The 18,020-nt window shown below is 46.4% G+C and overlaps 2 protein-coding genes across 3 annotated transcripts in view; one reads left to right on the top strand and one right to left on the bottom strand.

Annotated features, from left to right (window-relative positions):
* The window catches only part of CUL4A (cullin 4A), a 58,435-nt gene extending 56,759 nt beyond the window's left edge, over nt 1-1,676 (bottom strand). The window contains exons 1-2 of one of the 2 annotated variants that reach the window (XM_057299622.2): nt 1,544-1,676; nt 64-179 (exon numbers count right to left, since the gene is read on the bottom strand). Coding sequence is in view for 1 of the 2 variants with exons in the window: in XM_034937043.3 (XP_034792934.3) it covers nt 64-179; nt 377-524 (264 nt within the window). In the remaining variant the exon portion in view is untranslated. Of the gene's footprint in view, nt 1-63; nt 180-376; nt 572-1,543 lie in introns of those variants that run through there. The other variant, XM_034937043.3, reaches the window with a different exon arrangement.
* The window catches only part of PCID2 (PCI domain containing 2), a 31,065-nt gene continuing 14,718 nt past the window's right edge, over nt 1,674-18,020 (top strand). Inside the window, 8 exon segments of the mRNA XM_063595987.1 lie at nt 1,674-1,800; nt 3,745-3,763; nt 9,540-9,629; nt 11,842-11,855; nt 11,858-11,915; nt 12,863-12,928; nt 13,880-13,921; nt 14,980-15,034. Coding sequence (XP_063452057.1) covers nt 9,565-9,629; nt 11,842-11,855; nt 11,858-11,915; nt 12,863-12,928; nt 13,880-13,921; nt 14,980-15,034 — 300 coding nt within the window. The 5' untranslated portion in view covers nt 1,674-1,800; nt 3,745-3,763; nt 9,540-9,564.

Raw genomic sequence — 18,020 nt, 5'->3', positions numbered from 1 at the left:
GCCCGGCCGCGTCTGCGTCACGCGGGGCAGGAGCGGCGTCCCCAGCCCCGGCCGCCGCCTCACCTGGTAGAGCTCCTCGAGGTTGTACCTGATGGAGGTGCTGCTCTGCACGGCCCGCACCGCCTCGTGCAGCTTCCGCCACGTGTCCTGCGTGTAGTTGTCGGGCAGCCGGGGTCTGTCTGCAGGGCGGAGGGAGAGCGGGCGGCTCAGGGCGCGCCGCGAAGCGCCCCGCGTAGCCACCCCCGACCCGGCCGGCGCCCCGGCGCCCCCGCTCCCGGGGCCCGCACGGATCTCGGGGCCTTCCCCCCAAGTCGGGCGGGGTCTCGTGGGGTCCCCGCCCGGGGAGCCTGGCCCTCGACCCGGCCGCCGCACCCACCTCGGAAGTTCTTGATGACCAGCTTCTTGGAGCCGCCCGCGCCCCCCGGCTTGGCGGGCGCGGCGGCCAGGGCCGCGGGCTTGGTGAGGCCGTTGGTGCGGCCCACGAGCGCCGAGAAGCTGCCCTTCCGCGGGGCCTCGTCCGCCATGGCTGGGCCGGAACCGCCGCGCCCCGCCCCGAGCGCCGCCGCCCGCCGAGCTCCGCTCCGCCCGCCCCGGTCCGCGCGGCCTCCGCCCCGTCCTCCTCGCGCGCCCCGCCCCGCCCCGCCCGCGTGCCCGAGCCCAACCGCCGCCGCGCCCGGCTACTCCTGACGCTTAGGAACGCGCGCCGGGAATCCCTCCTGAGGGATCGGACACCCCCTAAGAGATTCGGACACCCCCTTCTGGCTCGAGGGCGCGCGCCGGGACTCCCGTCCTGAGGGATCGGGACCCTCACCCCCGGCTCCGGGGGGCGCACCGAGACCCTGCCCCCAGGGCTCCGGGCACCCCCTCCTGGCTTGGGGATGCGTGCCACGGGCACCCCTCCTGAGGGGATCGGGAGCCGGGACACCCTCCTGAGGGCCCCGGGGCGCGCGCCTCCTGAGGGCTCGGCACCCCCACCCCGGGCGTGAGACCACCTCGAGGGCTCAGGGGTGCGCGCCGGGACGTGCCCTAACTCCTGCAGGCTCGGGAGCGCGCGGCGGAGGCACCTTATGAGAGCTCGGGAGCGCGCGCCATGTCCCTCCCCCTCCCCCTCCTCGGGCGCGCGCGCCCCGAGGCCCCGGCCCAGCCAGGCGCGGAGGGTCCTCCGCGGCCTGGTTTTCACAAGGGGCAGACGAAGGGTCAGCGCAGTGAAAGGCAGTTTAGCCGTGGGGCTGTCCTCGCCACTGGACCCCAAACCCCTCAGCCCGGGCGGGCCCGAACACACAATCAGAGCCGCTGGCGTCCCGGCTGAGAGGACGGGGCCCCGGCAGAAAGACCCCGGGCCCCCTCAGCCCGAGCGCGTCGCCGAGCCGGTCCCCAGGTTCTCCCTCCGGAACCAACCTGCGCACCCGCGGCGGGGCCGGGGGCGCCAGGACCCAGACGGACCGAGGGCCGGAAGTGACGCCAGCTGGCCCGCTTGAGGCGTAGGGGGTGGCGCTCTCCGTTCGGCGGCGCTCCCATGGCGCACATTACCATTAACCAGTACCTGCAGCAGGTGGGTCCTAGGCGGGGAGCGCGCGGCGGCGTGGTTGGCCCTCTGCGTGCTCCGTGTGTCCCCTCCTGCCTTGGACCCTCAGGCCTTTTCCTTTCCCGCCTCGCCACCCTTTCTCCGTCCGGGTCCCCGGCGGGCAGCCGCGCGAGCCGAACAGCGGCGGCCGGGACTCGGGAAGGCGGCCCGAGTTCTCCCCTGCAGGGCCGCCGTGGGGGCCGGGCGGTGTCCGTGGATCGCGGAGTCGTCGCGGTGTAAGTAGACGCGGCGGTCCCAGGTCGCTGCCCTCACTTGCTGGCATGTGTGGCCGCGCTCCCAGGCGGTCCGAAGGGCCTGCGGGCCACGCCGAGGGCCCGCTGTGGGCGGTGCTGTGTCGGATGGACGCTGCTTCCCAGCAGGATGCAGGATGAATTCGGGGACTCCAGGAGGCGATGGAGGAGTAAGCGCGAGGCTGTGGCCGTGCTGCAGGCCGGGCTCGTGCCCCTCGTCCTCGCTGTCGTTTAACGCCCTTCACTCTCCGAGCACAATGCACACTTCATATCGCTCGGTACATGCGTCTGACAGATGTTGTTCAACAGCTTGTAAGTAGCAGAAGCACAGTTAAAAGATGGACACTTGGAAAGATTCAACGCATGTTCTTTCCACTAAACTATGCCTGTCTTCAGAACCAGCACTGTGGTAACAGGGATAGGAAATATAGGGAATGGATTTTTAAAATATTTGAAGGAAACATTACCAGGACATGGTGAATAAGAATGGGTGGGCTGAGGGACACGGAGGAGTTAAGAATGATTCCCAGGCTTGTAATCTGGGAAAAAGATGAATAGAGTGGATTTGGAGGGAGAAATAAAGTTTTGGGCATGTTGAGTTTGAGGTGTCTGTTGACAACTGGGTAAAGATACGTACTTGATAGCTGAAAAGTCTGACATGATTGGGCCCAGCAGTTGCTTGGTTAATTGAGAAAACTGGTTAAAACAGGAATCACGAAAAAATGGATGTATGTTTTTAACTTAAAACATGAAAGTATACATTCACTTGCCAATTTTTTTTTTTACACCACTTACCTCAAGTTCTATACTTGCCAATCTTTTGGTGTAAGCCCAAGGCCTTTTCTTTAGGCTGTGTCTGTTTTGGCCTAATTTTTGCAGAGTTAACATTTTCCAATATAAGTTTATTTAAAGTTAAACAAGGATATAGGCATTTAAGAACCAATTTGATACGATTATCTTTAGAATTTTCTTAATCTTTTACAATTTTTCCCCCATACCTAATTATTTTTTTAACAAACTCAAGTGAGCCTTTTAAAAACATACAACTTAGCTTATAGAGAAACAACTGCTTCCTTTTGCATTCATATTTCATTGATGAGCTTAAAAGTACATAACTACCATAACAGGTTCGGGTAGCAAAAATAGATTTGAGAACAAACACATCTGGATATGAGAACACATACAACTTAGCTGGCAAAAGCTTGCGATGTATTAGAGTGAAGCCTACTTGCTGAAAGTCGTCATCATGCCTTGGGCATCAGCTCGTGTATTTCAGGGAGGGATTGGAGAGAGTCATTTTTCCAAGTCAAGTCAGTTAAAGTGAGACTGATAAGCGAGCTTCTACTCTATGTGTGTAAACTGAAGTTTAAACAGACAGATTTGGGTTAAAGATACAAACCTGAGACTCCTTCGTAGTCACATGATGGGAAAGACTGAGAAGGGAAGGGGTGACCCAGGGAACAAGTAGAGAGAGTAGACAGGGGCTGGGCCCAGGATGGACTTCTATGGAGATGTGCATGCCTACCTCTCCGCAAAGGGCAGTGTAGCCACTGGGGTGAGACAGCAAAAAGTCCGCTTCCTCCTAATTTTGATGGATAAAAATATTTCTGGTTGAACTGGCATGTTACCTAAGTTTTATGTATTAACAGATTCTTGAATATTTTTTAAAAATAGGTGCCTCTTCGATACAGAATGGCAACCGGTTATACATGGTAACACGTTTGATTTGTTGTATAGGAACATAAGTGCCAATGTCACTGTATCTCTTTGGGAATAAAACCATCATTTGCACATTCATCAAAGCTAGGAAGTTGGGGGAAATCATTGACTCCTCCTTTAGTCTCAGCAAATAGTCCTTTACCTAATTGGATGTATCTCCGAAGTCTCTCAGATCCATCCCTTCTTTATCTGTTGCCACATGCTCCCCAGCCAGGACGCCCTGCTGCAGGTACTGGTTGATGGTTTCCTTTACTTTGCCCTTTCCAAGTGAAACACAGCAAAGAGACCATAGACTTTAAAGACAATAAGACTTCAGCCCAAATCCTGGCATTTTTACTAATTCTGGGACCATGACAAGTTATCTAACTTCTGTGACTCTCCATCTCTAAACAGGCTTCACATAAGTTGTGAGAATTAAAAAGACCATGAATTCACAGTAAATGCATTTACTTAGTAAATGATAGTTCTGGTATTTTATTGAAGAAGAGTTGAGCATCTGCCTCTGTTACTAAAACTTCATTGACTCTGTTTCCTCCAGGGAAAGTTCCAAATGCTTTAGCACATCATCTGGTCCATGTTTACCTGTTAACTTGGCATCACCAGTCTGAAGGTTTATTTCACTTATGCTGAATGCACCATTGCCCCACCGAAGTACTCATAACTTAAAATATACCATTTAACCATTTTAAAGTACACAATTAAGTACATTCACAATATTGCACAACCATCACCATTATCCAGAATTTTTTGTCACCCCAAATGGAAATGTCATAAGCATTAAGCAGTCACTCCCTGGTCCTCCCTCCCGAGCCCTTGTCAACTGCTAATGTACTCTCTGTCTGTATGGATTTGCTGATTCTGGTGATTTCAGTATGTGGCTTTTGTGTGTCTTTTCCTTACATAATGTTTTCAGGGTTCATCTATGTTGGAGCATGTGTCAGTGTGTCGTTCTTTTTTATGGCTAATGATATTCCATTGTGTGGAGTATTTTGTTTATCCATTCATCAGTTGATGGACCACTTCAGTTGTTTCCTCTTTTTGGCTATTGTGCTGCTGCTGTGAACATTCATGCGCATGTTTTGTATTCTTTTTGGCATATACCTAAGAGTGGAATTGCTGAGTCATATGGTAATTCTGTGTTTAACTTGTTAAAGAAATGCCAAAGCAGCTAGCTGCATCATTTTACATTTTCACCAGCAATGTATGAGGGTTGCAATTTCTTCACTTTCTTGTCAATGCTTGTTTTTTTCCATTCTTTTTATTATGGCCATCCTGCTGGGTGCGGAGTGGTATCTTCTTGTGGCACCCCATGATCTTTCTTGTCCCAAAGATTTTCTTCATTATGTTCCTTTTGCCAAGAACACCTCTCTTTTTTACAGGTGTAGTGAACACCTTTATTTAGGGAATCAGCTTTGAGTTAGATACTTTACTCCTTAATCTTCAGTAGTTCTTCATATTGTCTTTCAAGAGTTTATGGAATTGGAAAGTTTGACTATTCAGAAGTGACTTCAGAGGTTCATGACCTGTAATGATTTTGAATTTTTAAAAGAGTTATGAGTTCCAAGAGTAGATGGTGCCTCCTGTGGACCAGACTGGAGGGCGTGAGGGGCATGCAGCAACCACAAGGAAGTCTTCCTGGGGCCAGAGCCAGGGAGCATCCCCTAGTGAGCCAGGCCTGGGGGTGCCGCTCAGAAGGTGCTCACTTGGAGTCTGGTTGTGTGGTCCCATTGAGGGCTGAAGGCTCTGCAGCATGAGCTGTTAAGAGTTGGCCAGGTGGCTGGGCTGCTAGGGGTCCTGTGTCCACTGCGGCGCCAGTCGCACCTTTAGGGCTTGCTGGTACCGTCCGTTGCCATCCCTGCTTTTCCTCTTCACATCCCCAGTCTTCTCACAGTTTAGTCATTGAGGCAGGGGCATTGATAGGACCACCCTTGGGACACATTCATGCCTGCCAAGCAAGCTGGGGCCCTCCTTGGACTCAAGGCCCTGTGGCACTGAGCCCTCCTCTGGTCAGGTCACCCGTGGGACACTGGGTGCAGCCCAGGTAGGTGTGGCCAAGCAGAGCCCAGGATGTGGCGACATCACCCTGCATATGTGCAGGGACCACCCTGGGAGGTCACAGGCAAAGGAGGGCTACCAGTGAGTGCCCCCCAGCAGGGGTCTCCGCCTCTCCTTGGAGGGCCCCGGTGTCTGTACTCCAGGGTTTGATCCCTTCGTGACCACTGTGTCCCCATTGTGTTTAGTCATTGAAGTATGCTTCCATTCCACAGTGCTTGCTCCAAGTCTGGGACTCTCAGCTTTCAGTCACCCATAGGTTCCTTCTGCAGAGAGCTCTGGAGGCCTTGGCGACATCAGAACATCATGCTCAAGTGTGACCGGTCACCAGAGTACTGATGTTAACCAGAACACTCCTCTTCTCAGGCTCCTGGGGCTGGGCCCAGTGCAAGGCCCTGGGTGGTGTAAGAGATCGCACAGTGCGGGGCCTGGAGTGCCTGGAACCATAAGCAGGGGTGGCTGTGGGGAACTCTTAGCTTGAACCTCCTGTTTGTGTGGAACCAAAGAGAGCACGGCTTGGCCAGCAGGCTCCAGAACCGCTTTCTAGCCAGAAGCGCCTTAGTTGAGCAAGGTTGGAGTCTGTTGGGGCTCCTGTGGCTAGGCCTGCCCACATGGCATAGGGAGGGCCACTTTGGAAGGCATATCCTCTTTGGGGCTAAACTGACTAATATGGTTTTCTTGGGGGACTTGCAGACCAAGACCTGGGTGGGATCGGTTGTTTTGCCTTCCAGCCCAGGGCCAACTACTGATGGGAGGGCAAACGGGGAAGACGCAGTGTGCCTGCCTGCCCAAGGCAGTTGCCACCCTCATCCTTGAGGGCGCTGTTCCATTGCACCTGGTCAGATGGTCTCGAGGGAGCCAGAGGAGGCCCCTTTGGAGCTGGGCACCAGTGAGTTCTTGCAGGGCGTGGGCAGGGGACACCGGAAAGCCTCCTGCAGAGGATGGGCAGATACCAATGTTGTCTTCTTGGGGCCACCTTCAGCTTCTTGATGATGATTGGCAAATGCAGTGTTGTAAATTGCAAAATACTGATCTGTAGCATGGTGATTTTAAAGAGGAAACCTAACCCTTTCCCCTAAACAGCTGAGGATCTTAGTATCCGTCTGTCTACCTTTTAGATGAAATCCCTAAACCTGTGGCCAGGGCTATGAAGAGAAACTTAGTTTCCATAATACTTGGGCCCAAATCGTCTTGCACCCATTTGTGACTTTGAAAATGTCAGGAGCTAGGCTATGATGTGACGTTGAGCAGCAGCCTGTGACCTTGCATGGACTGGGGCAGGAGGGCTGCCTCTGAATGGCTGTAGTTTTCCTATGAAGGCAGAAAACCTGCAAGTCTTCAGATGGCTTCAGCTGAATATAAAGTTAAGTTCCTGCTTACACCTCCAACCCAAATCCCATGGGACTCTCCCTTCTCCTGCTCTGTGCCAGTGCTGCTCTTTCTCACTGACTGTGGTCCCGGCGACACCGCCCTACCCACTGCACTCACAAGCAGTTCAGGATTAGGGCCTAGTGCCACCAACAACATTCTACTCAGTGATGTTGAAATTCAGGATTTTTTTTTTTGTTTTTGGCAGTCTTTTTGTCCTTAGAATAAGGACAGTCAAATTCCACAAACTACTGCTTTCAAAGGTTACTCATATAGGTATGTATTTTCTATTTGTTTCAATTTTAAGGTTTGTCTTTCTGTTTTATTTCTTGAATGGGGTTGTAAGTAACTTATATTTAAAGGTGTGCTCAGAAACTTTCCTTCTCTCTCTCACCTCATTCCACCCCCCTCTCTAGAAAGATAATCATTTGCATTAGATTCTGCCTTCTCCATCCTGTATTTCCTTTTGGGATGTACATGTGACACACACACAGACATAAACACACATATTTTTGTTTCCCTTCATTCTTATACAAGAGGCAGCATTCTATACATACTCTTTTACAACTTGCTTTTTTCACTTAACTGTATCTTCCTAGAAATTATTCCATGTAAATTCCTAGAGATCTTCCTCATTTTCAAAAAATGGTTGCATAGTGTGCCTTAAAATAGATGTTTCACAGAGTATTCAGCCTGTCTCTATGGATGGATATTTAGTTTGTGTCCAGTATTTTGTGATGACATGTAGCCGAGTACAAATACCTTCTGTTTCTAGTTGTAAGTTCCTGGCAGTGTGATTACTGTTTCAAAATGTAAATGCATGTGTAGTTGTATGGAATAGTCAGGTGGGAAATTCCTTATCATGGAAGTTAGTCTTCAGGAAGGTGGTGTCAGCCTCCCTGTCATACCCTGAGTTGAACAATGGGGTAGTAGGAGTTGGGCTCCAGCGTGTTGAACTGGTGGCATGTGCCTCCCTTTCTTCTGGGTATGGACACCTGGGCACAGGATTACTGGGTCAGAGAGTAGGCGTTTGCTTGCTTTAGTAGAATACCAATTTTTTTCTAAAAATTTACCCCAAGTTACCCCATCACCAATGTGTGAGCCTTCTAGTTGCTTCAGGCTCCTGGCAACACTTGGTGTCATCAGCCTTCCTAGTTGTAAGTACTCTTGTGGGTGTATAGAGGGATCTCATCTGCTTGTGCTTTTTTGCCATTTGCACATGCATGTTATGACATCCCCGGTCAGTCTTGTGTTAGCATAAAATGTAAATATTTAATTTTATCATAGTTAAATTATACTGTATCTAAAGCTTTGTGCTTGCCTTTTTGCTTAGTTAGAATTTTTATGTCCTTTTTTTTTTTTTTTGAGACGGAGTCTTGCTCTGTCACCCAGGCTGGAGTGCAGTGACGCGATTTCTGCTCACTGCATGCAAGCTCCGCCTCCTGGGTTCGTGCCATTCTCCTCCCTCAGCCTCCCGAGTACCTGGGACTACAGATGCCCACCACCACACCCGGCTAATTTTTTTGTATTTTTAGTACAGATGGGATTTCATTGCGTTAGCCAGGAGGGTCTCGATCTCCTGACCTCATGATCTGCCCGCCTCGGCCTCCCAAAGTGCTGGGATTACAGGCGTGAGCCACCGTGCCCGGCAATTTTTTTGTAAATATAATTTAAAAGCATATTTGGTTTTCTAGTTATAAAATGTCTGTTGTGGCAGGCGCTAGATAGGGCAAAAGGCTCCCGGGTCTCCTAGTCTCCACCCGACGTTCTGCGCAGTCAGCTGGTGTGGTATGGTACAGGCCCTGCATTCTTTCCTGTGCCTGCATGTTGTACGTAATTTTTCTCTTCTTTTTTCTCCCAAATCAAGTTATACAGTTTTCCTGCAGTTAACTTTTTTTTTTCATTTAATCATCATATTGTGGATATTTTCTCATGTTACTACATACAGATCTATTTTATTCTTTTTAACAGCAGCCGAGTATCGCATTGTATGAATGTGACATCTATTTAGCTATTTCCATTTTCCTTTTATTTTATATTAAGGTTGAGTGGAAGCTTTTTGAATTTTGGATATATGTGGTTTTTAAACTGATTTCTTTTTCATAAGCTGTATATTTGGATTTTCAAACATATATTAGTGTGATTGAGTAAAATTAGAATAATTCACCTTCATGAAGAGCTACATGATAAACCACTGACTTATTTTTATTTGCTTAACCTGTTTTTTTGCTTCAGGAACATCTGTTTTTGTTTTTGTTTTTGTTTTTTTGGTCTGTTTTAAAGAGACGGGTCTTGCTATGTTGTCCAGGATGGTCTCGAACTCCTGGCTCAAGCAATCCTTCCTCAGCCTCACAAAGTGCTGGGATTACAGGCCTGAGCCAGCCAGGAACAACCTATTTTGAAATGAAATTGTTGTTTACCCACTGCAGAGAGTAGTGACCATCTGTTAAATTTTGATTGTTCTGTCTTCTTTCAAAGTAGGGGAAAATGAATTTTCCCCTGTGTGGCATTCAGTGTATTGTTGTAGGTTCTATTCGAACAGAATATTTTATTTTCTACTTAGGTGTCCCTTTCAAATGTTTCAGGTGTACGAAGCCATCGACAGCAGAGATGGAGCATCTTGTGCAGAGTTGGTGTCTTTTAAACATCCTCATGTTGCAAACCCACGACTTCAAGTAGGTGAAAGAGCTGTGCACACAGGTGTCTGCAGACAATTACAGGGTAACCACTTTCCTAAGAGAAGCGTAGAGTTTGAGTAAGAAGAAAACTAATATTGTCACTCTTATTTGCAAATTTTAAAGTTTCTTTATGATTTATGTAATTTCAATTCATTTGTGGAGCACTGACTATGTACGTACACTGTGGTGATGTGGACCTCCTGCCCTTGTGTTTGATTCCTAGACAGCTCTCTGAGGTTTAGAGAAGTTAGATGGTGGAGAGGCGGTGGAGCTTAGATTCTGTCTAGGCCTGTGCGTCCCCGAAGCCCCATAGACGTCATGTACCACAGGTGTCTCCCATTTAAGTTGTTAGTCAGAAAGGCTGGCAAGCCAAGGCCCAGCCTGGGGTTGTACATGGAGTTTCCATGTCATCTGTGGCGTAGATGATGTTGAGGCAGTATTTTCTATAGAAAATCTTGTGGACATTTGGTAAAGCCCTATTTCCTCATTGACACCCTTTATCATATTGGAGTGTGTTCCTACTGGAAGCAGCATTTTTCTTTTGGAAGAAAAATGGGCTTATCTATTGGTGATTATGTTTGGTGGTGTACAGACTTGCAACTCAGACCAGGTAAATCAGTCTCTGAAGTAGCAGCAGGCCTGTTTTTGTTTTTCTAATAAAGTTACCTAGGTGATTCTATGTGTAGACAGTGTTGAAAACCATTGCTCTAAGTAGGAGTTAGTGCTAGAGACTCAATGAGACTCAGGCTTGCCTTGGCCAGAACACCCCATGGCTGGTGCCCTGTGCTTTGTATTGTATGACATGAGAGGACACACGCTGTCCTGTTTGCAATCTGAGACGGATCCCTTCATTGTAAAATTCCCCAGTAAACTTTCTTTCGGTGGTTTCATTCACCAGGGACTGTAGAATGGTGATTTTTCTGATACTGTCATTCTTCTCTCTCACCATATCAGCATGGGCTCATTGCTTTTGTAAACAAAACAAAACAAAACAAAAAAACGCAGTGTGCTTATAATCCATTGTGTGTTAGTCTGGGTTCTCCAGAGAAACAAAGCCAGTGGGATATATCAATATTTATAGAGATTTAGTATGAGGAACTGGGTCCTGTGATTGTAGAGGTCAAGAAATCCCACACAAGGAGGGAATTCTTTCTTCCTCGACCTCTTGTTCTATTCAAGCCCTCATCAGATTGGCCATTGCCCGTCCACACTGAGGGTCATTGTTCTATTCAAGCCCTCATCAGATTGGCCATTGCCTGTCCACACTGAGGAGGGCCATCTACTTTCCTGAGTCTACTAGTGCAACTGCCAGTCTCATCCAGAAACACCCTCACAGACACTCCCAGAAATAACATTGTCTGGGGACTCCATGGCTAGTCAGTTGGCAAAATTAACCATCACCTGTTGAGATGTTCAGATTATCTAAAATTTGACTGTTAGGAGGAAAGGAAAACTTAGAAAGAAATGTCAGCTAGACTAGCCCAGGAGATGAGACTGGTGGTCTCAGCAGGAAGCCGAGAAGAACAAGTCCTAACATAGCACCATCTGTAACTCATTAGACCTCACTTACTAAACCTATGACAGTTACTTAACAAGTATTTCTTGACTGACTGGTCAAGAATACTAATATACTAAAATGTATATGAAAGTGCCTAGAATATTTTCTGACTTGCAGAAGGCGAGACTAAATTATATTCATGGGCTTCTTGTTCCCCTGAAATATTGATAAATATTTGTTGAAGTAATGAACCATTTATTTATTTATTTATGAGACAGAGTCTCCCTCTGTCACCCAGGCTGTAGTGCAGTGGCACGATCTTGGCTTACTGCAACCTCCACCACCCAGGTTCAAGCGATTCTCATGCCTCAGCCTCCTGAGTAGCTAGGATTACCAGCGTGTACCACCACATCCAGCTAATTTTTGCAATTTTTTTTGTAGAGACGGGCTTTCACCATGTTGGCCAGGCTGGTCTTGAACTTCTAGCCTCAAGTGATCTGCCCACCTCGCCCTCCCAAAGTGCTGGGATTACAGGCATGAGCCACTGTGCTCACGGCCTGAAACTTTTATTTAGAGTGGTAAATATAAAGTGTTACTGTGAACTGTAAAGCATAAATTCTCTTGAAACAGAGGTTTAAATCTCTTTCTATATGTTGCATTCTTTCTGTGCCTATTAATTTTACTTTTGCTATTTTTCTTTTTTAAAATCAGATGGCCTCTCCAGAGGAGAAGTGTCAACAAGTCTTGGAACCCCCTTATGATGAAATGTTTGCAGCTCATTTAAGGTAATCTGTTGGGGAGGAAGAAAAACACACACATCTGGAAATTGCTGAATTAACTGGGGATTTTATCTTGCATTATCTTATGCTTGAAGCAGTGAATAACTGACTTTGAAAAAGTGGGAAAGTGCATTTGTAACTTCAGTTTGGTAAAGCCTGTGAAAACTGTAAACATCAGTTATATAATGCTATTTTTAACATCACACAGTATTTAGCACAGTGCCTGCTTAGTGGTCTTTTTAGTAGAGTTTGGAGCCGAACTGTTCACTTACCCTTTTCGTGGAAATATGTCTGTTTTTGAAGCTCTTTACGTTACTGGGAAAGAAACTAGAGTTGAGCAAAGCAAACAATGCTACTTTTTATGTACACTTCATATCTACTGTTTTATCTCTAAAGGATCAGTTCAGGCAGAAGATTGTGTCCTTATAGCCATGTGAGATTTGATTACTGTCTTTCAGAGCAGCCTGGGCTACAGGACCAGTGTGGGGTCTGTGAGCAGGAATGTTCTGTGAACCCCACAGGGTCTTTGGAAGAGTTGGGGCACCACCGTGTTCCTTGTAGTACGAAGCACCTGTGATTTCCTAGCTCTGTGCAGTGTGCGATAGGTTCCAGATTTGGCGATGAACTAACACTGACATTACCCAGCTGGGAATCTAGTTTGAATGTCATTGTCAGCCCCTGCTAGAGTGGAAGGGTCATACTATGTTATCAACATGTGTTACTCATAAACCTGCTGGTGCTAGGTCCTTCTGGGACTTGAAAGAGTAGTCTCCAAGCTTACTGTGGGACTTCCTCTTATCCTCACCTGTTTGTGTTCAGCCATTTGTGTGTTTCTTCCTTCACTCCTTTCATCCCAGGACCACTGGGACTTGTGCAGTGAAGTGAGCTGTGTGGGCTGCATAACTAGTGCTAGGTTTTTATTGTGTGGCAGCGTGTTTCTGTTTCTCCTCCAGGTGCACTTACGCAGTGGGGAATCATGACTTCATAGAGGCATACAAGTGCCAGACCGTGATAGTCCAATATCCTTTGTCGTTCATGGCAGCTGTCCCGCATAGAACACATGCAGTGGATTACTTGGGACTTGAGACCCGGAAACACTGGGCCAGTTGCTCATTTCTGCAGTTAGAAAGGAATCACAGTGTTTTGGAACAGAAGCTCGTTTCAGCTCTTTCACTTGGGTACTTAAATTTAGCATGGATCTGAAGACTCGTGCAGTACTTAGGAAGAACACTAGTTAGGAAGAAGGATCTTACTCTGCTGAGAAGAAGAATGCTTTGTTGCCTTTAGTAAGGTAGTAAGTATATTTACAGGGACTGGTTAAGTCCTGTTGGTGAAATATCAGAAATCCAGAATTCAGGCAGAGATGGACAAGAGTGGCCTCAGATGTACATCGGCATTGAATTGTGGCAGCTGAAGACCTTAAATCAAACCAATTCATACTTCAGTCATTTAAAGGGTATCTTTAGTTATGGCCTGAGTCAGTGAGTGTGCTAAGGATTTGTATGTATCTCTAGATTTTGTCTTTTCGTTTTAACCACCTTGTTTAAATATACACAGAAGAGAGTTGGGCTATTTGCTCACAGCCTCCTTAGAATTCAAGAATTCTAGAGTTGATAAAATCAGCCTTATGCTACAGATTCTAAAGCACTTAAATATAACTCATGATCATCTGGGCTCAGAGAAACCAAATAAAATGTCAGAAAGGGCTGATTTTAAAAAATCTTGTAAGTCTTTTTTATTTAGGAGACAGTATGTATGAAATAAGTGTATTTAGTATACTTGAGCCTAATGAGATACAGATATTTGTAATGTGAGCTTATACCTTTTTTCCTTCAAGAACTTACTATTGTTGCAACATAAATCTGCTCAAGGGTGAGCTACATTGCTTAAAATTGAGATTCTTATTCTTTACTTTTATCGTCCGTAGCATTATTTGAACTTTGTGTGCCATATCTTCCTTAATACAGTACATCATTCTTGCGAGCATTCCAGGCCCACAAAGAAGAAAACTGGTAAGTGTGGACAGAAACAGCTGAATTAGCAAATGGCAATTTTTTTTAGCAGAATCTTTTTACAAATTTGCTTTAAATAAATGTGTATTGTATTTTCCATGTGGATATTTGATAATCAGTGTGTTGACATATGGTAATATCTACACAGATGAGTGGAGTTACAAATCTAGTAAACTGAAATGGTAGATCAGCCACGTTGTTTGCAGTGTGTCTACGTCAATATAGTATTATTTTTATTTCAGATGTCCATTTCCCCAGATATTTATTAAATACTGTTTTTTCCTTCAGTTGTCAATTTTGAACTTTTGGTTTTAAACCTTAGATAAAAGAAGTAGACCAACTACAGTTCATTTGGGGTGTTCTAATACATAATAATGGTGGTATTTTTAAATGCCTTGCCAAACTAAATTTTATGATTTATTAACAAACTATAGGTTAATACTGAAATTTGTTTATACTGAAATAACCAAAGGCCTTTTGCAAACAAACCCGCCCTTTTATCTTTTTTTTTTTTTTTGAGAAGGAGTCTTGCTCAGTCGCCGAGGCTGGAGTGCAGTGGCGCAGTCTCGGCTCACTGCAGCCTCTGCCTCCCGCCACCCTTTTATCTTTTAACGTGAAAACTTGCACATGAAAACAGTCCAGTTTTGCCAGTTGGCTGTAAAAGTTGTTTTGTGACATTTTGTGTATTACATATTCTGGTTCCTGTTAGGAAATCTGATCAAACCACTTCTTTTTTAGTGGTGCCGTTTGGATGCTGGTGGGAAGCTGAGGGGAGGAGGGTATCCTGGGAGCCCAGAACTGAAGCAGGACTGGGGCCTCTGACAGGGTTGGGGACAGGGGTGTGGAGCACCGCATTGTGGGGCCCCAGGATGATCAGGAAGTCTGAGGCCTGCAGCCTGCCTGGATAGAAGGTGAGGAAGCAGACAACTGTCAGAGTTTTGGATAAGTGCGGACTCCATTCTGGATAGTAGCCCTGGGTGTCCGTGTTCTTCCCACCTCTGGGGATGGAATCTTGGCCCACGTAGCCCCTCACACTTGTTTACTTTTTTGCCCTGCAGGGCTCTGCCTGTCATGTATGCAGTAGCGCTTGACCTTCGAGTGTTTGCCAATAATGTAAGTTTAATTTGCTGTCATTATTGTTTTAAAACTAAAACTTGGTGACTATCTGTTGTTTAATTTCATGTCATTCTTCCCAGAAGTTTTGAGGAGCAAATTGGAGTTGAGATGTGTCTGGTATAGGGAGCAAAAGAAAGATATTGACTATTCTTTCTGGGTTAACACCAACAGATTTATATAAACATTTGCTTAGATTTCCACACTGTTCAGATAGAGGGAGAGGTTCCATTTTGTGGTTAACCATTTATGGTATGTGTTATTTTTATGAAGTGAGTGGAACAACAACAAATGAGCTATTCTGCATCTCTTCTACCTTTAAGATGTGGCCTGCTCCCCTGCCAAAAAGAATTCAGCTTCATATAGATTTGGGCAGTAGGAGGGGGCTTCCCTGGGGTGAAGGGAGATCCTGGGTTTTATGGAGGCGACGTCCCCATGGGGACCCACGGAAGTCCCCATTATGGAGCAGCATTTGTCAACCTTTTGGTTTTAGGACGACCCCTTTACAGTTTTAGAAATGATTGTTGACTTCAGTTCCAGTCAGGATGCAATGGATTTCACCCTATTGTGCCTGCTAGAAACAGTTAAAACCCTGGGAGTTGTCAGGCCGGCATGGCTATGGGAGGTGGAGAGAAGAGGGGGATGGGGCTCAGAGTCACGTGTAGGGAGTCTCCAGGTTTCCTTTTTGTCTCCTGTCTGTCCTGGACTGGGCGTGTTAGAAACCTGAAGCCTTTCACCATCAGGCAGAGACGAAAAGCCCCAAGGAAACCAGGAGGCTGGGAAGACAGTCCAATCCAGCAAGACAGAACTCTGACCGTCACTGCCTCACTCCAGTGCCAGGCGCAAAGAAGTCAGCAGGTCCGTCCCGCCCCATCTGCAAAGTGGTGCGGGCTGGGGGTGGCCCAGGACCTCCACCCTGGGCTAGCAGTAATGAGGAGCTAGTCCCCCTCCCCACCAGGTGGATGTCAGAGGCTAAGCAGGGGACCTAGACCTCCCCGACTCAGTGGCTAAGGGGATGCACCTGTTTCTCTGCTTGCATGGTGAGGCCTGCTAAACAAGATAGATAAAGTCCATAGTCTCGTCAGGTAGTGCCTCAAATGTCCGGGATCTAATCGACACTGATTACCAGGAAAATCTCAACTTTCAGAGATTTCAAATGAGAAAAAACATTCAGCAGAAGACACCAAGGCTGAGATTGTACAAATGTTGGAATTATGTGACAAGAGTTTTAAACAGCCCTCTTGATTCAGCAAGCAATTTAGAACATGCTTGAAACAAATGAAAACATTTAAAGTCTCAACAAGGAAATAGGCGATATAAAGAAGAACCAAATGGAAATTTTAGAACTGAAAAGTATACTGAAGACCTCAGAGAGCTTTTATTTTTGTTATATCTATTTATATTTACTGTATTAGAAATTTTAATTAGAAAAGATTTTAAAATATTCATTTTAAAGCAACAATAATAAACCTTTTACATGTAACATAACTGACTTTTTAAATAAAAAATAACTATATTTCCAAAACAAAATACTAAGAAAAGTGGTGTCACATCACTTTTGACCTCTTTGATGTCTAGTTCAGCAGAGGCAATCTGGTCCCCTTGCCTGCTTCTGCACTTACTCTGTTGCAGTACACTGTTTTGAGTAAAGTATTTCTCTGTCTGATGGTGAAAGGCTACATCACAAAGTTGTAGATGGAAAAGAGAGGAATATTCTCATAGGCTTTCCAGACCATTGAGATAATTCTTTGACTCTATATAGGAAAACTCCAAGAGGCAGTTTTTTTTTTTTTAAAAGGTTAGTTACAATGTGGCTTCTGAAGTGTACCAATAAACTTTTTCTACCTTTACACTGAAATCCACTGGTTTGCCTAAAGCACTGAATGGATTTCGTAATATCTTGGGTTAGTCATGTCTTAGTCCATTTGGGCTGCTATAAGAAAATACTATAAACTGGGTTGGCTTGTAACCAACAAGCATTTATGTCTCATAGTTCTGGAGGCAGGGAGGTCCAGATCAAGTCAGGGAGGTCCAGATCAAGTTGAGTTTCTGATGAAGAGGGCCGCTTCCTGGCTCATAGCATCTTGCTGTGTCTGCACATGGTAGATGGGGCAAGGGATCTCTCTTTCCCATTCATGACAGCTTCACCTTCATGACCTCATCACCTTCCAAAGGCCTCTCTTCCAAACACCGTCACTTTGAGGGTTAGGATTTCAGCATGAGTTTTGGAGGGGACACAAGCATTCAGACCATAGCAGACCATTTGGAGTATATTGGCTTACTGAGCCATGCAGCACCTCCCAAGTGTTGATATAGCACTGTTAAAAACCCAACCCCCAAACCCCTACCTTCCTTAACATCTCCAGGGGCCTCATCAGAAAAGCCTTGGAGTAAGGAAAAGCTGCTAAGCTCACAGTAGTTCATAAAAGTTTTCCAGAATTCTGGTTTTTCTTGAAAGCACAAATGTTGTCATTGGCAACGAGTACCATCAGTTGTTTGCCTGTAAGTGACAGATTTGTTCCATTCATTTTGGAGAATATGGTCAGCCAGATGCCCAAGCCTGGGTAGCTGTGTCTGCCTGTCAGTTTTCTGTTCTGCAAGAAGCAGCTAGTTCAGCTCACAGCTCAGACAGCTGCCCAGAGCTTTTCTGTAAACAGCCATGAGACACCCGTGTGCAACAGAAGTGCTGTATGCTTTTCATTTCATCACAAAGAATATAAAAAACGTGTGCTCAAGGACCAAGATTTAAGAAAATTCATATTTACTGCATTATCAAGGACATTTTATTTATTTATTTAGAGATGGTCTTGCTCTGTCACCCAAGCTGAAGTGCAATGGTGCAGTCATAGCTCACTGCAGCCTTGAGTTCCTGGGCTGAAACCTCCCACCTCAGCCTCCTGAGTAGCTGGGACTACAGGTCTACGCCATGCTACCGGGCTAATTTAAATTTTTTTAATTAAGACAGAGTCTTGCCATATTGCCCAGG

The sequence above is a fragment of the Pan paniscus genome, chromosome 14 (genome assembly GCF_029289425.2).
Source record: "Pan paniscus chromosome 14, NHGRI_mPanPan1-v2.0_pri, whole genome shotgun sequence".
NCBI lineage: Eukaryota > Metazoa > Chordata > Mammalia > Primates > Hominidae > Pan > Pan paniscus.
This window is presented reverse-complemented; position numbering and strand designations above follow the sequence as displayed.